Source organism: Alosa sapidissima, chromosome 22 (assembly GCF_018492685.1).
Source record: "Alosa sapidissima isolate fAloSap1 chromosome 22, fAloSap1.pri, whole genome shotgun sequence".
Lineage (NCBI taxonomy): Eukaryota > Metazoa > Chordata > Actinopteri > Clupeiformes > Clupeidae > Alosa > Alosa sapidissima.
The window spans coordinates 21,402,857-21,422,638 of NC_055978.1; the positions used below are offsets into that span (position 1 = coordinate 21,402,857).

The following is a 19,782-nucleotide window of genomic DNA, read 5'->3' on the forward strand; positions in this document are numbered from 1 at the left end:
AGATGTAGTCTAATGGGTGGGATTAATTGTTGTTAGGCTAGAGTGTAATAGTTTAACCAACCTAGTCTTAGGTTTTTAAGTAAATTCTTTGAGGGAATATGAGCAAAATCCAGTGTCTACGTCAACAGAAAAACAAAATGCTATCTCTAAAATATTGCAACAGAAAGTCGCGTGCGATTGTGAAGTGTCTTGGCGCGTGATCTAAACAACATCACCTCGTGCTTCGGTGTCATCCTGAAGTGACACATTAACCGCGTAGGTGATCGTGGGCAAAGGAACACGCGCGCTGGCGTAGGCCTACTAGGTAGTGAATTACCTTTATTATGTATCGATAATTTGATATTAGGTGCAGGACCATATAAGTTAATTTCGCCGGGCGTCTCCATATGGCCAAATCGGTAGAATTGAAACGTGTAAATTGATATGTTGCCTCTTGCCCTTTAAGTGGTTCTGTTGTCCTCCGTTACAGGAAGTGCGAGGGGTGTTCCCGTCGCAATTCCAGCTGATCTTATACGGCAGACGGAAGTGAGTCCTCCTAGTCTATGTTTTGATACTGCTTCCTCCGAAAACTATTGTCATTTCTGTAGTGTTGCAGTGACAGAGAGAGGAACACGTCTATATGAAATATCCTGAGGAATAAATATCGAGGGATTTCTCGCTATTATAAAGGGGATCTCCTGTCCCCATCCACCACATCTCGTCGTGGAGTGTTTCTCCCTCCCGGGTGATTGCTCTGTAGCTGAACTGTCATGCGATCAGAGAGGGGATGGCATCCGTTCCGAGTTATTGTAAGACAGTCGGGACAGTGGAGGAGGAAAACGGTGACCTGGACCAGTCTCTGCAGCAAATGTTGAAAGCTATTGCCGACGAAAGAAATCGCCTCAACATTCGGCAAGAAATAAGTGGCCTCGGTGAGTTTTTAGCCTTAATATGCTAATGCGCTTTTCATCATCGTCCTGTCTCTAATTTATTTTGTTCCACCTGAAGTTGTAGCAACAGATGGAGTGTTACGTTGTGAGCATGCTCAAGTAAAAGCCGAACATTAGGAATTATTCAGTTCATAAGTAGCCTAGTCTATTATCAGCGTTAGCAGACTGCTGTAGACAAAGCTGACAGGGAACAACACTGACGTCATTTTCCCCAGCACGACTCCCTAGATGTGCATTCTATGGTATCTAGTTGGTTGACACCTGTTTTGTAATGTTCGATTTGTCTTTGAGGAATAGATGCAGGTCTTTGATTTAATTTAGTTAATAATCTACAAGTAAAGATAGGAAGGAACATGGTGTGAATTGTATTCGCCACGATGAGGATCTGGAAGCCACCCTCGGGTCAAGATGGCCTAATCTCACAAGCTAGGCTGTTTCATTGCAACGCTGAGATGCTCCACTTACAAGCACCAGGTAGCCTATTATCTACTTAGAGCTTCTGCAAACATCAGGTACAAGTTTATATCCGCCAAGTACAGTTTATATCCGCCTGAAAACTAGATTACAATTGTAGGTAGCCTTGTTGAAGGTTGGGCTCTGACTGTGAGGAGACATTTGAATTTTGCATTTAAAACCAGTATGAATACATCTTGAATGTAGCTTATATTTGTAGTCTACTTGTAGACTAAATAACCATGTATTATAACTGATCAGAATAGGTGCCAAAAACTGCAGTCCCAATCGAAGTGAACCTTTGTCATTGTAATCGCATTTTGCTTTGTTGACCAGGTGTGCCTGTTCATTTGATGAAAAGTATTATCACATGAAGGGCATTCCACATGAAACACCACATAGGTCATCCAAGCCACTAAGCTCATGAATAAAAATTAATTGAATCACAGGAATCGAAAGCTGCTCATGGACATCTGTTCTGCAAAACAACAGGTACACGCACAGTGACCTGTCAATGGGACATTCAGTGTCAGCACGATGCACTGTCTAGTCTACATCTGGTGTTTCTTCCGTTACCAAAACCAAGGAAGCATGTGATATGAACACTAAAGTCCTGGCAGACACACACAGGCATACATTTCTTTGGTTACTTGGCTTGCCAGATTTTTTAAAAGCCCAGATTTGATTTGCTCCATGCTGTGCATGGAACAAGGGAAGCATACAGATGCGAAATGTCACATGTAGCCCCATTCCGTGGTGATCAGGGGTGTGCTTGTTGGTCAGTGATTTGAATGCAAATAGCTGGAGGCTGGTTGGTGAACTTGGTCTTGTTTCCCTGTGGGAAAACGCTCAAGCAGGCAAATGGATAGATTAAGTCTTGGGTTTTCATACAAACTGCAGAGAACGTGAGGCATCTCTGGAGTACACTGATCCCCATGTAGACATTACGCTGCATGATTGTTATATTTAGGATTATAAACAATATATGTTTACGTTCCATGTTGAGTGCAACGCTTGGATATTGCACATACCTCTAAACTATACCACCAATCCACCAACGATCTGCACAGTCGTTATGTTTTGAAAATGGCAAACTGAGGCACCTCACTGTAAGCAGAGCCTAAGTGGAGCTTCGACTTCACGCGAGAATCTTCATCTCTGCGACCATCTCATCTGACCCTGCCTTTCTGACCCCACATCTGTGGCCGCGTTGGGTCTGAGTTCTGGGTCATGCAATGGGCCACTGTCTGCCTTTGCGGAAGGCTATCTGCCGGTGCCCTTGACATCCCCCTGTGGACAGCACTGCAGTGTCTGTAGAGGAGCCCACGTTGAGTCGGGAGCTCTGTCTGTGCATACCAATTACCCAGTCCAGTGACTCAGGGAGAAAGTCATTTAGGAACCCTTTCGCTTGCGGGGCCCTCTGTCTGGGTAATCGCCATGTCTTGGCTAAAACACAACATGCTGTCCTATGCGTAGCATGGAGAAGGAAATGCCTTTGAGGCTTTTTCCTTTTAAAGCAACACCAAAGCACTTTTCCTCTGTCGCATCATGCATGCTATTTGTTTATCCAGCACTGGCTTTGGAAATAATGATGTCCACAGACAAGATAGAGTATGTTGCATGATTTTATGAAAGTATGATGTGAGAAGCAAGTCAAATTTGTAGTTTCTTATGTCTCACTTTATCGAACTACAGGTCCGCTACCCGATCTGGCAAACTTGCATAGTGCGGTTATAGCCGATAGAGGGTCGCGAATGCAGAAGTGCCGATCACCCTGTTACGAGTTGATGAACCACTGAAACGATTTTGGAAACATTATTTTAGGGTACAAAAAACTCTTTGGTGTTGCTTTAAGTACAATGTTGGTTAGAATACACAATCTTACAGACCACTCCCCTTGTGAACCATTACACATGCTATTCAGTGTTTCCCAAAGAATTGAATTCCATTTGTGGTGGTTGGTTTGCAGAATTAACTTTGCAACAGTTTTTAACAAATTAGCACAGCGTGGTTATGATGCTAACCAAATTAGTTAACCAGCACAATTTAGTACAACCTGGAAAATCATTGTGTGGTGGTCAATGTTGATATTGTGGTGGGCCGCCACAAATAAGTCAATGTATGGGAAACAATGCTATTACTGACTAGTGTGTGTGTGTGTTGTTGTTGTTGTCAGCCTTGGGCATAGGGTTGTGGGGGGAGATCAGGCTTTCTTTTTCGGGTGGACAGATGGATGGGTGGGCCATCCCTCCCACTGTGGTGTCCTCCTGGTGGTGCTGTGGCAAGCAGCGCTCCCCTGCCATCCAGACCTGACAGCGCCCTGTGGCGGGCAGTGTTCACATTATCCCTCCAGAATTAAGTTTTTCCCAAAACTGGGAAATGGGACTCTGAAGTGAACAGAAGTTGAGCTCATATCTACTCCAACTTCTTTCTCTCTCACTCACCCACCCGCTCACTCAATCACTCACACACACACACACTCCTTGACTGCCTGAGTGATTAGCCTGGATGGTTTAACAATGGATTATTGTTAAACCATCCCTGTACCCCAGTAGAATCGGGTCTGCTAGCTAGATCACAAGCATGCTGTCCTTAAATCTTTAATCATACACTCACTGCATGGTACCTTAATTATACCCTGCTAGTGATCACAATAAAGCACATTGTCACTGAGGGGGTGCATCCTTGTTCTTTGTTAGAGTGCCACTATACCCAGTGGTGGTACCCAGTGGCCCATGCTTGTTCTTTGTTGGATCACTTGGGTTGCTGTGCTCACTGGTGATTTCATGATCACATGAGGCTTGGCTGTGGGACTGTTGTGAAATGTATCACCAGAGGTCCTCTGAAGCAGTCATAAAAACTAGACATTTGGGTGTCAAAGAAACATCATTTTGAATCCATGTTGCCATCAAAAAAGTATGTTGACGTTTCACTTCGAATTCAATGTTGCCGTCCAGGGCCAATTGATATGCCATCATTGAGCAACACAGAATGGTGTCCAGACTGACCACTTCTCTCACTCTTGACATTTTCCTCTTGGTCTTTGACTCCCTTTCTGCCCTAGCTCTGAGCAATCTCAGCCAGAGGGCACTTTAAAGGGGTAATTAAGGCTTACTGGACCGGACACTCACTTGGTATACGGCTGACCGAGTCTGGCTTCTGACCAGTGCCACCTACGCCCCCGCACTGTGTGCCCATGTTGTGGGCCAGACCAGTAGTAGAATAGCTCAACTGTTGACACTTGTCTATGAAGTCCACTAATGGATGTAAAGATGGAGGATGTGCATTCAGCCTTCAGAGTCTCTACACTCTTCCCTACTTCTTGCTTTAGTTCAGGTCATTGACTCACAGTGCTGTGACTTTGTGCACTGCTGTAGGTGACTTATAAGAAAGACTGAGTACAAAGCTGCACGTCCTGTAAAATTGTCAGGTGTCTTTTATGAGTCACTGGCTTTTGGCTGAGCTTCAAGATGCTGGTTTGATAAATTTTAACATCTCCTCTCCCCAGCCCCGGTGCCAGTGCATTACGTAAGAGCAACTGCTAAAATATGTAGAAATAGCACAAAGGTACCTTTAAAAAAAACACTCAACTCGAGGAGATAAAAATAGAAAAAGTCTTTTTTTGGGACTTGGCATTGAGCAGAATTACATTTTAACTGATGTGAGGGGGGTCTATATATAGGCTGCATTCATCAGAGTCCTGGCTGGGGCTGCAGCCAATCAGCCAGCACCTCCTGACTGCCCTTAAGGTGGGGAACTAGAACCCAAGAAAGAGCTATCTGAGCCTGATGTCTTCATCAGTAATGTCTTCATCAGTATAGGACAATCATTCATTCCCCGATCATGGTCTTTGGTTTTGAAATCTCTGACTGATGCAAAGTTAATTATTGCATATATGTAGTTGACTTTTAGCAGTTGTCCCTGAACTTGAATCTAACCAATATGACCAACAACTATGGTGGACAGTTTTTAAGTCATGGCTCTGTGTTTTTCAACACGTATTCAGGTCCTACCCGCCACAGCACGACTTCTCACACTTGACATTTCTGCTGGCGTGGTGTCACACGTCGCGTTTCCCCTTTTCCATCGCTGACTGTTGAGACGAACTGTTCATTTTCCCACATGTTGCGCTGACACACTCTACTACACCGATTGCGCCGTCAATTTCTTTCGCTTTTTCTGCAGAGTGAAAGAATTGGGATCGGACGGATGGAAGTCTGAAATGACTCCTTGGAGATGAGATGGAATCTAATCTGCCCCCTGATTGTTCAATGGCTCCTAGCTGCAGAGTGGGCTGCACTTTGTCATGTCTTGTGCAGCCTCTTGGTGGTGATGACATGTCATACTGCTTAAATCAAAGTCCAGTTAAGCATATAAATGATATATGATGATGATGATCTATTGGCTATATATAATGGTGTATAGAGCAGACCTTGCAGACCACACCTCATCTCACCATTTAGTGTAGCCTCACCTGATTTTATACAACCTAAAACAAGAGCATTGATAAGTTTCATTTTTATTCACAAACTAATTTAATATTCGTGTCCATTAATTGATGAAAAAATGTCCCACTTGTTGCACTTATTAGCAGGTAAATGGAAGTCTTTTTTTTTCGTCACAGGCTAGACTGTATAATAGAACACTTTGTTCCCATTTTTGGCCAAGGGAAGAGTTCTCTGCCATCGTGCTAGACTGACCTCAGAATCAGAAGCATATATAGTATTAATTATCCACTCTGATGTCTCACTGGTAATGAGTTGGGAGTGGGGGGGGGGGGGGGGGTGGGGGGGGCAGGCATTCGATCAAATTAATGAAGCTCTACTATCACACCGTGTCTGTCTTTTGGGTCTTTTTACACAAAAAGTTGCTGTATCGTTTCTATTCTCTTTGTTCTCTGTTTGTGTCCCTCCAGATATTTCAAAGTCTCCCATCTCTTTTCATTTCCTCTCTACTATAATATGCTAACACACACACACACACACACAGGCACTAATGATCATTTTAGTTTTAGTGAAGAAAAGAGCCATGCCTCAACAGGCAACAAATGTTGAAGCTTAAACAAGGAGGCCCTAACTCTACTTGAAGTGCTCAGTTCACAATATCCCTGTCTAGTTGTAGTGTGTGTGTGTGTGTGTGTGTGTGTGTGTGTGTGTGTGTGTGTGTGCACGTACGCATGCATGCAGCATCAAGTAGATTGCCCAATGGCCTTTCAGCCCCTTTTCGCTTCAATCCACTACAGTTGCTTTCCCTGCACATTGATGTCTGGAAACCTACAGCAGCCCCCCTCTTTCCACCCCTCCCCTGTGCCCCTGTGTGCTCTCCTTCTATCCATCCATCCATCCCACCACCCACCTCGGCCCCCTGCACACCCTGTGCGCGCGCACGTGTGTGTGTGTGTGTGTGTGTGTCTGCATCGTTAAACTGTTTACCCATCTGCTAGAACAATGCTCAGTGTCCTGCTTTGCTTGCTGTCATCGTGTGCTGATGACCCAATGAAAGGGTAGGAGGGCGTGTCTATTGCCCAGACAGCTTTTCTTTGTTCTCCCCTCCATCACAACCTTTTCCCTGTGACGTATGTTATATCGTGTGTGTGTGTGTGTGTGTGTGTGTGTGTGTGTGTGTGTGTGTGTGCGCACATGGAGGGGTTGAGAGCTTAAATATTTCATATTCACACAGTCAAGCTTTCACGAGCATGGCCTTGATCTTCCTGTTTAATTCATTGGCCTTCCTATAGTTGGCTAGCCCCTCTGGAATGAACTGGAATCAGGAGCCTTGTGTCACTTCCTGTTCTTCTTGTTTTTGTGAAGAGAAGAGCAATTTGTTTTTGCTGATCTTACCCAGTTTTTTTTTTTTTATCCTTCTCCGCCTCCTTTGTGGTGATGCTGCGGAGGCTTCATATTGAGCCAGTTTCTCAGCTCTCCCGTTATCAAAATTATTGTTGATTGATTGATTTGATGTAATGCAAACATAAACACTTGTTTGTTATACATTTTTTATTCTTTTAACACAAACACTTTTAACACACACACACACACAAAAAAGTGTACTAAATAACAAATTGTTTCTATTTACAATCAGTGTACTGTGCTACACTACATATAAGAGATTCCCATTGGCTGAATTGTAAAAAGTACATTTGGTCACGGCACCCCCCAACCCCCCCCATCCCAGTTCAGCCGCTCTGTCCTCTGAGTCTGTAGGTGGGGTGGGAAAGGAGAAAACTCTGCTCCAGCACCTAATTTAAACAGATCGGCCCTCGCCAGATTGCGCTGCTCTCAGCAGCCCGCGGAGCGAAATTGACGCGTGGGAAGGGTCGGATCAAGCGGGGCTTGAGGGAAGGGGAAAAAAACAAACGCTTTCTGCCGCCGCGGCTGCTTTTTCTCCACCCCAGCAGGATGGAGGTTCTCCTCCGTGAATGCGAGGCTATCGATTTAAAAGGGAATGGAAAGAAAGATCTCCTTGAACTTGATAAGGGGCGACAGCGGTCAGAGAGCCCTGATGTGATCTGCTTGATGGTGTATAGTCCTGAGTGAGTCATGGATGATAATAAAAACATTGTTCAAATTGATTGAGCCGTAGAAGTGAGTGAGTAGGCCTATGTCTTTGTCAGGGCCAGTAGACACAGTGGCAGTGCACATACAGATTTGAGGTACTGTGGTGACTACAGTGAACCTTTGTTCTTGATGATCTTTCCCTCTCTCTCTCTCTCTCTCTCTCTCTCTCTCTCTCTCTCTCTCTTTCTCTCTTTTTCTTTCTTGCTTTCTTTCTTGCTTTCTTTCTCTCTCTCTCTCTGCCCCTATTCTAATTCCTTGATATCCGTTGGGGACCCCTTCAACTTGGCATCACTGACTAATCCAATGTTGCAGGAGTGGAGTCCTTCGGTTTTCGCGAAATGTTTGGAATTTTCTTTCTTACCTAGAGAGGCTACCACCATCTCTCTTTCTTTCTTTCCTGTCTTTTCTTTTCTCTCTCTCTCTCTCTCTCTCTCTCTCTCTCTCCCTTTATAACCATCTCTGTCTTCCTTTACTTGGGCTATCTCTCCAGCCCCCCCCCCCCCCCGTCTCATTGTCTGGCCCTGTTTTATTCGCTCTCTGTGACTCAGAGTGACTGCTCCGGGGATCGTCTCCTCCTCTAAGATGGCTCAGCCTCCTGCATGCCTCCATCAGGGACTGTCTGAAAGCCAGCGGATCTGCATTTGTTTGCGCTCGCTGTTGTGCACTCAGTCAGGCAGGATTAAGAGGCTTACGGCGGAGGCCCTTTAGTGTGGAAGGCCCAAGCATCACAGTCTGCTTTGGTGGTCTGCAATTAGACGGATGTGGACTAGAAATAACTTGACTGTGGCAGCCATATACTGTTGTAATAGATGCTGCTGTTACTATTAGTTGCCACTACTAGGTAGATTCATGGAATGTTATTGTGGCACAAACTTGTATAAACAGTTGTGTCTAAACAGTGTTATTATTATTTCAGATGCATAACTCTGTTTTCATTGCCTGTGTTCTTAACCAGGGCATGTCAATTTGGATCTTTTCCCTCTTTCTGCGTCCATGCTTCTCTAGTCACCATCACTAGTGATGTGTTCGTATCTTCCTGAGAACACACACACACACACACACAGGCCAACCTCCTCTCCTCTCCTTTGTAAGTGGTCCAGAAGATGGTCCCCCCAGTCTCCTGGTTGCTGCGTTCACTGCCAACGTGAGAATGAAAAGAAAAAGTCCAATAATCAGTGCGGCAGAACTCATCGATCTCCTCACTCCACTGCCCACATGCGCTCAGCCAATTACACACGGTGTTTGAGTAAAGAAGTGCATGGACTCACAGGGCCTTTCACAGATTACATTAGCAGTATCCCCTTTTAGAGAGCGGTCATAAAACCTAATGATGCGTGGGGTGGCGATTCGTGGTGGTCAGCCACACAAGAGTGGATTGGGGAAATCGATATCAGTGGGCGTTTTGTTTTAAACCGAAATGTGCTATTGTTTGCCTCTGTTAGTTAATTTAATCACTTGAATGGCTTTGATCTATTTGCTATGTCTAGTAACGCATAAACGCTGGTTGCCATCAATAATATATTGTGTAAACACAGTCAGCTATGGTGTTTACTTAAAGCAATACAATATAGTTGTTTTAGCTTAAAATAATGGCTTCAAATTCATTTTGATGCCACACTCGCATATGAGAATGGAGTCTCTGACATTGCCACTGCACGCCTGGAATCTGCATCTGTTGTACTGTACATTTCTTTTTTTTTTTTTTTTTATTAGGAGAAAAAATATCAACACAAAAGACAAACAAGTAAACAAACAAAAACAAATGTGGGAAAGGGCTAATTAAGGGACCAGGCCCGCAACAACTCACGCAAGTCCAACTACACCCACCCCGTTCGAAAAGGGTCCAGGCTGCTGCGTGTTCAGCTCCAATACCCAGACCCCTCTCCACGGAGTGGGCCCTGACGGACCAGCGTAAGGAACCTGTCCCTCCAGAGGGGTATTTCACAAAGGCAGAATTAAGACATCCAAGATAAGTGATAAAGCGAGGTTTGACATGGTGTTGTCTGGTCATCCTAGCTCAACTAGTTTCACTAATGCCAATCCAGGATGAGTAGGAGCGACTATGTCAAGCCAGGTGTAAATAATTCAGGATGTGTGCGTGTTCTCGTTTCTGCTCCAAAGTGCCCACGGTTGGAATAAAAAAGACGCGAAAAATAGCGTCATTCACACAAAGTGAACCAACGCTTTTGATATAGACTAACAATGAAGTAAAGTTGTCCTTTTTGGAATGGGCTATTTCTGTAAAACAGCAGGAGTAGGCGTGGTAGACCAACTGAATGCAAATTTACGTATGCACCCACGTGTGAGTGCTTCCTTGTCTCGGCACGCAACGTCATTAAGAAAGCGCTTGAAGCTCGCAAAGATGCACATAGTATGATATACCTTAATATTATAGTTGAAAATACCTTCGAGAACCTGCCCCTCCACTTCCAATCAACTACAGTAGGCTATTCATCAAACGTCTATCAATAAAATAAGCAAACAATTGAGTACCTAGGCCTATGTTAATAATTATAAGGCTATCAAGTAAAATAATAACGGTAGTAGGCAGACAATCTGTTTTGTTTTGCGAGCAAATACATTTAGCAAATAGTTTATAAATGGAATAAAGCTCCTTAAAAATTAGCACGGAGGTCTGATGTGAATGACAGCTAGCTGAACCAATAAGACGACATAATTACCATTAGAATTAACTTAGCTTGGCTGTTAGCCTGGTTGGGACCAGGCTAGGTGCAGAGAATAAATCCCCATGGTAACTTATGTGCCATCTCTTTTGTGAAACCAAGTCAAGGCTAAATTCATCCAGGATAACCTAAAAATCCCAGCTTAATCCCTTATCTAGGTTTTGTGAAATACCCCTCAGGTCGCCCCCACAATGAAAGAGGACAAACAAACAAAAAAAGCATGCAACAAAGAATGCAACTGTGCATTATGGCTTAGGAGCACACACACACACACACACACACACACACACACACACATACATATTTTAGATATAAAAGTCAGCCATTTGCACTGTACGTTGTTGTCATGAGTAGGTGCATGACTCTTTTTAGGCAAATTGAGTACCCACTTAGCGCTAAATGGGTACTAAATTCGTTGAAAAGTTTTTTTAGTGTAAACTGTGGACAGAAAGACAACTTGTGATTTAAGATGTTGGAGTAGGGGATTTCTGAAAGATGGTGATTTGACAGCATTCAACATTGGTTGGCTGTATGTAATCAGATAGTGCTCTCTTATAGTACTTTGCAGTGTGGGGTGCAAAACAATGAAAGCCTTTTCTGTGTGACCCCTAATCAACTTTCTGTTCAACATTTGTCAGGACATATTCTGTTTCAGAATCTGTTTTACATAGACTTCCCTCTAAGTATAGGCCATGGTGCTTCCATTTTGTGCTGCGTTCAGATGAATTTCAAGTGTGCTGTCTCTTTAAGAGATCAATCACGTAGCTGTGGCTCACCACACATAAATTGCATTAGATAGGAGACCACAGGGAAGATGAGGTTTGGTGAGATATGATTCTTAAGAGTTTTTTTTTTTTTGAGAACGTATTTTGCCTTGATGCGTGTATACAGCATTCGTCTCAGCTAAGAGATCATTTTTGGGGGTATTGATCATTCAAGTGACTGGTTATTTTCATAATGTAGGCTTCAATGAGTTAGGAAGGATCATATTTTTTTTTCACCTGCCCTTGACCACTATGTAGTACTTTAATGGCAGTCAAATAAAAGTGATATTAGAATCACAAATAAAAGTAAATGTCAAAGCTTCACTGGTTGTTTAAGATAAGGTTGTAGATCACTGCCGAGGTTGAGTTACTTCCTTAAACCCAAACACCAGTGCCAGTAACACTAATCTGTGAACTTCACATTTGGCGTTTCAGCCGTTTCTGTTCCACATTTCACATTTATGGAAATTCTAAGGCTCTTTTTATAGATTTCAAGGTTATTGATAATCTCCTTTATGTCTAAGTGCCCCCTTTGACCTCTTGTTTAAACACAGGCCACACACGCTTAGTGAGTCATTTACAAATGCTGCTTGAGAAAAAATTTAATGATTCAGAGATCTATATGAGATATGAGCAGTATCGCTTTTCCGAGAGAAATGGTAAAAACCTAATGATACGCAATGTAACTATGTGATTCTTGTTACCTTTTTAACTACAGATTTTGCCAAGTTTATGTTTCTACACCTTTTCTTTACCTTTGCATATAGCTCCTAATAACAAGGTAACATACTTGACCCTAATGCACACTAGCACGGCTCTGTAATATTTGCGGATGTCTTTTAGTTTTTGTGTAGATGTGAGGCACTATAGTGGGTTCAGACCTCCATAAGTCCTCCGTGGTCACTGGAGCCCTTCCCAGCTTGCAATGCTCATCACACACTTGAGATCTCTTTCATTCGATTCTGATTGTTATGACTGGAATTATGGGCAATTTGATTGCCTCATCAGTTTCTTAGGGGAAAGCAAGGCTTCCTGATTTAAAAGAAGATACTTTGAACTGGATTTTGGGCCAAGTAAAGAAGAAGCCAAATGAGCATTGCTGGTAACAATATGCCCTATAGCTCTGATGGCTATAAAGACAATGAAAGCCAAGGTCATGACTGCAATTATAAACATCACTTTAAATAAACACATCAAGGAATAACTGCTTACAATGGCAATATCTAAATAGATATCTAGTAGATAGTCAGTCTGGAAGTATTTGTGTAGTCAGTGTGGCTTTGACACATGCAAGCCAGAGGAGCAGAGCCAGGTGATCTGCTGTTTACTTGAGTTTGCTCATGCACTGTTCTCTGTTTCCTAAGAAATCAATGCACATCGCAGATACCCCAGGGGCTCAGAATGCAACTGTGCATTATGGCTTAGGAGCACACGCACACGCACACGCACACGCACACGCACACACACACACACACACACGCATGCATGCACAAATAACTGTCACATGCAATCACTCACTCACTCACTCATGGTCACATAGGTTAAAATGATATCTAGATGTTTAGATTCCATTTGTTGTATTAATGATCAAGTCCATCGCCAGAATTACACTGGTTAAATTCACTAGGAATATTCTACTGGGGCTGCTGTGCTTTGAAAGCACTTCTTAGGTCAGCATGAGGTCATTATACGTTCAGAGAAATGTTCATTTAGTTTAGTGGTGCTACAGAGGTTGATAGTTTTGTAGCACAATCCTCAAAATCTTTAGCATTGGTATAGCGTACACTCTAGAAAACATTTTAGATAAGGTGTCATCGGTGCTAAATTACCTATAGCACAGACTGATTTTTTGTAACATGTGCTATATGTACCACTTTACAACCCTGATGTAATGTAATGTAATGTAACCCTACTAATGAATAAATGTGCTTTAAACATATAGCCTAACTGTAAAGGTCTGGTCTTTATGAACTGTGTTGTGAGTCTGTGTGCTCAGCTCAGCACTCTCTTTCATATCCTCTTGGCTCCCTGTGGACCACATCCTGTTCTCTTTCTCTCTCTCTCTGTCTCAGGGCTTTGTGGCCTAACGAATAGCAAGGCATAAAAGGGACAGGCTGCTTCAGTGACATTTACACCAGATAAGAGAAGAGCTCTCCGCTGGAAAATAACTGCTTGTAAATAGTTAATCAGCATATCCTCTCTTTTTGTGCTAATTCATTGAAACTCATCGTCCTCATAGAGTTCTGCACTGTGCATTGGGTTTTATTTTCCATTTGAAATGGCCAATTTTCAGTCAATTAGGAGATGCACTAATCCAAAGTGACTAAGAGCATTGTACAGATATGTTTCTCTGAACTATGAGTGGCGGAACCCATGAAGTTGATGTTGTTGGCATTGTGCTGTGTGCGTGCGTGCATGCGTGTGTGCGTGCGTGCGTGCGTGCGTGCGTGCGTGCGTGCATGCGTGCGTGCGCGCGCGCGTGTGTGTGCGTGCGTGGTTGATGATGTGGCAAAGCTGAAGGTGAGGCAGTGAGAGGGTCACTATCACTTACTGCAGTCAGTTGCACGGCGGGGTATCATAAGCCACAGCAGCCTCTTGCCTCGAATGGAGCCACAACAGAGTCTGACATCCCATAATAGCCCAGCAGCTGTCTTCTGTGTATGTCACCAAAGCAGCCCCAGTTTTTCAAAGTTTGTTTTATGTGTGGTGGTGACAGTTGTTTTTATTATTCAGACTGCCTTGACAGCCCGAAGTTCACAAGGTGAAGATGAGTGCAAGTGTGCTATATGCCACAGGAATAGATAAAAGCTGTAGCAGATTTGATCATCATAGTGTTACTCCAGTGCGTAGTGTGTTTTTGTTTGTTCACCTCCAGGTGGCGCTATAGAGATAATGTCTTAAAAGCTGTATTTTTATACCGGAAAGGAAAATGATTGCTGATGGGACAAGTATGTTTGGGCTTTATGTGTATGATGAATATAAAATGTCTGCAACGTAATTAATACACCCTTGGTTATTTGTCCATTGTTCAGTTATTTTTTCAATACCATTAGTGCCCCCCCCCCCCCCCCGTGGTTATGCGCAGCAGTAAAATGGCCACCTGAGTCAGTTGTGTTGAGAATTTAAATGTTGAATGGCACAGAGCTGTAATTCAGCACGACAGCTTGATTATCTGCTTCCGTTTCTCAAATGACATGGTTAGTGCATCTCTTCCATATATCAATCTAAATGGTAGTGGTCCGGGGTGCCGTGATGGATGACTTGTCAGATGGGAGTCTGCTTTTAGGTTGCTCTTTTGGTTATCATGTATTTGACTTTGGTTAGTGAAGTCTCCCCCGATCTGCTGTAAATTGTGTCATAGAAAACTACTTCAAAATGTATGTTAGCTGATATCATTGAAAGTTCCATCTCTTCAAAGACAAAGGACTTCTTTTGGATTTATTCCACATACTCAGTTTGCTTTTCATAAAGCCTCATGGATATCATTTTCCCCCTGATGTTATGCACAATGTGATTTCCATGGTTACAGCCGTATCGATTGGATTCAACGTTTCAAAAAGTTAATTGAGGAGCAGCGGCTGTCATGTCCAGTGTAACACATTGGAACAGGTTGACCTTTAACTGCTGTTTAAAGAATGACAGAAAGGACAGAACCTTTTGCTGCAAGATATTTTTCTCCCTCTGTAAGCCAATGTACCTGTGCAGAATTGCAAAGTTTTACTTTCATCAGATTATAATTTCTTGTAGATGTGCTCTTGTGATTCAGGTATAAATCCCGTGCCCCTCTCATCTATCTTTCAGCTAATCTAATTGCAGCTAGCATTAAAGCAGGATATTAAAAAACATGTTTGTTTAAGTGTAGGAGGATGTGAGACTCTCAGTTGTCTGTAGATACTATAGACTAAAAGAAATGGACAGAGCCACTACAGAGTGCTTCAAGTGAAGTCGATTTGAACCGGTTTTCAGTTCCCTTGGTAGACAGCTGGGTTGTGGTTGGAGCGCTCCATCAATGCTGCGATGTAGTGCACCACCTCAGGATTTTACCTCATCAGACAGAGACACCTGCCGCTCAGCAACACTGTTGCCCGGCAACCAGACAGAGGATGCCAGTGTGATTTGCTGAGGGACTTCCCTTGTTTACATTGTATTTTTTAAAGTGTAAGCAAAAGTGGGTCTGCTGCAGATGATAGAATATGTCTTTTGTGTCAAATGAATCAATACCTTGCAGAGTATGATGTTCTGTTTTCTATTAAAAAAGCTGTGTATTGTAAAATGACTAATAATTAGCACCTGCAATGTGATAATCTAATTCTACCATTTCCTTGGTTACCTACATGTATTGGTGCAGGCATTAATGATTCTTCCAAAAACTCCTGAATGCCCTATTTTGTCATTTCTTTACTATAAGTCTATTTATGTATCCTGATTTTAATGTTCTCTTTGCTCTCTGTTGATAATGTCACACAAAATGTTAAGGTAGAGCTGTGGCTGTGTAGCTCTGAGAACCCCAGGCTGACCAGTCCAGTCATCCCTCTCTGTTCAGGGTGTTTTAAGGACGACCGCATTGTGTTCTGGACATGGATGTTCTCAACGTACTTCATGGAAAAGTGCGCCCCCAGGCAGGACGACATGCTGTTCTACGTGCGCAGGAAGCTGTCCTACGTCAGTGCAGACAACACCGAAGGCAAGAAGGTAAGTGGGAGACCACTGAAGCTCTTAACTCTCCCTCTTTGCTGTACCCCATAAACAGCAACAGCTACCTTGCCAGGGTTGCCACTTGCTGCTTTTGTCATTGACTGCACCCCACGGGTATATACCAAGTTAGTGGACACGGTTGTATAGCCAGGAGGAGATAACTTTGCCAATTGTGGTTGGTTAAAGAATCATCTAGCAAAAAATGAAGTGTGTGTATGTGTGGGACTGAAAGATACAACAGCACATAACTTTACATCGGCATAGATGATTGCACAAGACACTATAAGAAAATAGCTTTTAATGAACAGTTTGTACAATTTGACATTAGTTAGTTATATACTTAACCAGTAAATAATTAGCCATTTGCATGTATTTCAGTAATACAGCATGGGAACCGATTGAGATGTAGTTACTCTGACACAATTGAGTGTGTTGCAATAGATCGCTACCCCAGGAAAATGAGGCAGGTGAGTTTAAGAAATGTCGACTTTGCACTGAAGTATTTTACAGTATATACTCAAAGGAAGGAACTATTGAATCAGTACCAAAAGAACCTTTAAGATCAAAGGTTGCTTTAGGCTGCAGTCTCTACTACAATAGGGACACGGGTCTCATTTTCATAGAGATTGATTTTAGGGAATATTTGTTACCTTTCCAGTGGTGCCAGCTGACACCTTTGTCATCGACTGCACCCCAGAGGTATATACCATTTGGACTGGCGTAATAACAAGAATTATACCAGAATGCACCCATATGTGTTCGTGCACAGTTTCCTGCCCAGGAATCCTGGTCATTATCAAAGGTGGAGAACTTCTGCCCGCTGTGATAGGTTAAAGAATCACCTTGCAAAAAAAATCAATAATTGAATGAAATTACTTCAATTTATACAACTGTAGTTGCAATCTTGCAGGAATCACATATAAAATCTGGGATTTGTTTTCAACTCATTTTTATATGTAAAATTAATTTATGAAAATATGACTGAAAGAAATACACATTTACAGCTACTGTTATGCGATTTAAAAATAGACATTTCCTGAGTCTAGTTCTGAATAGTTGTGGGTTCAAAATGTAAGGCTGCCAGGGCAACTTTGATGGAAATACGTGATGAAATATCAACAAATACAACTAATGTAAATTGCATTTAATGCTAATTGATTTTACTATTTAATTTAGGAGATTTATGCACATTTCACAAGTATCAATACTAAAGTCCTTATAGCATTCCCTGCTCAAAATTCAAAATTCATATTAAAAGGTTGCATGGAAGCCCAATTATAGATATATTGTGCTGAACTGGATCTGGAAAATAGACTCTCTCATAACATGTAGATAGACATTTATTCAAAAGCTCACCTGCTCCACCGTTCCTGAAGCCACTGACATGCAGTCTGTATCCATCCACTTCAGCATTGATGGCCTGAGGGGAGATGGAGAAGGAGGTGTAGTTGGCATAAACTCTAGCTTCATTGAAGTCCTCCATGTCTACCCTCAGCTCATAGTTCTTCCTCAGAGTCAGCAGGTGGATGGTCTCGAGCCCTAAGTTAAATAAATACATTTATTTTGAAATGACACATTATATATGGGGCAATTCCACGGAAAATTGACTTTTTGTCACATCCATAACGCCAGTGAAATGCCTTGGCATTTGTATGATGTGAATGATAACATTCATTTTTTGTGCATTTCACATTTTATTGGCGTTATGGATGTTACAAAAAATGTAATTTTCCATGGAATTTCCCTATGGTTCAATTAGGATATATTAGTTGATTGTAATCATAGATACGTGGCCTAACTGGTAGGATTGGTGTGCTCATACCCAGCCAGTATTCTCCGGCTGCATCTCCAAAACCATTCTTGTACTGATCCCATCCTCTGTAGAAGTTCACTGTCCCGTCCATCCTTCTCTGAAACACCTGCAATCAGAGATAAAGATTCAGTTTAGAGTTTACAGTTTTTACTGATAAAATGAACACAATGATACACAATAACAGTGTAATTCCAAAGATTTGAACTAAAGACAGAATTGAAATATTCAGTTGTACGCATGTTGTCTCTTACTGCATTGTATTACATTCAAGCTGTGTGGCTCCAACATGGTTTTGATTTCACATAAATCCTAAGACCAAGCCATAGTGAATACATTTTTGAGACTTTTTGTGAAATAGAAGTAGATCAAGAATAGATCAAGAAAAGATAATCATATACTTCTTCCATGGTATGTATAGCCTGGCGGGCCATCCTATATCATTGAAATGTATAGTCTGGAATCGAGCCATTCACCTCGCTTAATCCAAGGGGCGGGCAGAGAATTGTCTTTCAAACTGCCTAGGCATGCAATAGGCCAGCGCTACGACCATATCCGTATCCGGTCAGCAAATACATCCTTCTTCGAAAGGAATGACTTAAGTGCATTGTGTTGCTCAACTTTCAAAGAAAAGCACAAGTCCAACTCCTCCAAAGTTGACGTCAACTCCGATTCAAACAACCGCTCTTCGTTCGCCATAGCCACCTTCCTTGTTGTTCACCGTCGCAGGACTGTCGTTATCCTGTTAAGCCCGCCTTAAGACTCTCTAACAAAATAGAGCGCTGTGATTGAATAACATCCACGGTGTTAGCCAATAGAAATTCCTATGGTTTGCTACTAGACGTACAGGCTGAGCAAATTAATTTGCCGGCGCTAGGGTGCGTCTAGATTTCTAGGCTATGGTATGTATGAAGGAACTGGTAATCTGTCATCTGACTGGAAGAATGCCATCAGATAAAACTTACTCAAATTACACAAATTAAACAGGTTTGTTGTTAAAAAAAATACCCACGGTCCATTTTCCAAATCAAAACATATTCCCTAAACCCAACTTAAATACTCTCATGAGAATGTGGCATCAAACAAGAAGAAGATTAAACACAAAAAATGAGTACCTCCTAGAAACATAGTTTAGCGAAGAGATTAAAAAAAGGCGTACTCACAGTCCATTTTCCTCCCTCCGTGTCCATGTCACAGTAGACATAACGTCCAGAGTTGGGTCCTGCTGGGTAGATCCTGTAGACCCCACTTCTCCCAGAGCCGTCATTGTAGATATCAGCGCAGTCCAGAGGCTGGAACATGAGAGACTGCACCGCTACTGGGAGCAGCACACACAGAGCTAGAAGAAGCTGAGGGAAACGCATGACCTGTTAGTTTTCAATGCATTACAAATAAACAGCATCATGGTTAAACATTTAGAGTTTAGTTTTTCCGGCCTTACTGTCATTCTTGCATGGAGCTGAAGTGCTTGCGTATCTTCGTAAGAATGGTCTTGAGGAGTGCGTTGTGTTTATGAAGCTCGCAAAACATGCCCATAGTCACATGATGACTAGACTACCGTAAATTACCGTTTATCATTCCATGAACGTGAATATCCTCCATTATCAGGTCCAAAGTCCGCTGGGGAATTTATGGAACTAGAATTGACTCCCTCATTACTGCCTGACACTGTTAGTTTAAAACTCGTCAACAAATCAGAACTCTGCACTTGCAGTGCCGTAGCAACTAAAATGTTATCTCCACTATGAACATCTGCTTTGGTACTGAGAATAAAGTGAAGATATTTTTGACTCTGAAGAACGTTAGTCAGTATGCCCGAATAAAAATCACTTTAAGCATTGAGTGCTCCGGTCCTGCTCCTTGGCTCTTGTTAGACCTTGGATATCCCTT

The 19,782-nt window shown here is 42.5% G+C and overlaps 2 protein-coding genes across 4 annotated transcripts in view; one reads left to right on the forward strand and one right to left on the reverse strand.

The window, feature by feature from the left end:
* The first annotated feature begins 275 nt into the window (after positions 1–275).
* Positions 276–19,782, forward strand: part of kiaa0930 (KIAA0930 ortholog) — a 54,626-nt gene continuing 35,119 nt past the window's right edge. Inside the window, exons 1-2 of one of the 2 annotated variants that reach the window (XM_042078330.1) lie at positions 276–911; positions 15,931–16,079. In XM_042078330.1, coding sequence (XP_041934264.1) covers positions 767–911; positions 15,931–16,079 — 294 coding nt within the window. In that variant the 5' untranslated portion in view covers positions 276–766. The remainder of the gene's footprint in view (positions 912–15,930; positions 16,080–19,782) is intronic. The other variant, XM_042078329.1, reaches the window with a different exon arrangement.
* LOC121697063 (microfibril-associated glycoprotein 4-like) lies at positions 16,573–19,415 on the reverse strand. 2 transcript variants are annotated; one of them, XM_042078337.1, is made up of 5 exons: positions 19,334–19,415; positions 19,056–19,241; positions 17,905–18,001; positions 17,439–17,621; positions 16,573–16,924 (listed from the first exon to the last, which is right to left on the reverse strand). In XM_042078337.1, the coding sequence occupies exons 1-5, from the start codon at positions 19,337–19,339 to the stop codon at positions 16,674–16,676; spliced, it is 723 nt and encodes a 240-aa protein (XP_041934271.1). In that variant the 5' UTR covers positions 19,340–19,415; the 3' UTR covers positions 16,573–16,673. The 2 variants fall into 2 exon arrangements, with proteins under 2 accessions (XP_041934271.1, XP_041934270.1); XM_042078336.1 differs by lacking the exon at positions 19,334–19,415 and having other exon boundaries at positions 19,056–19,256.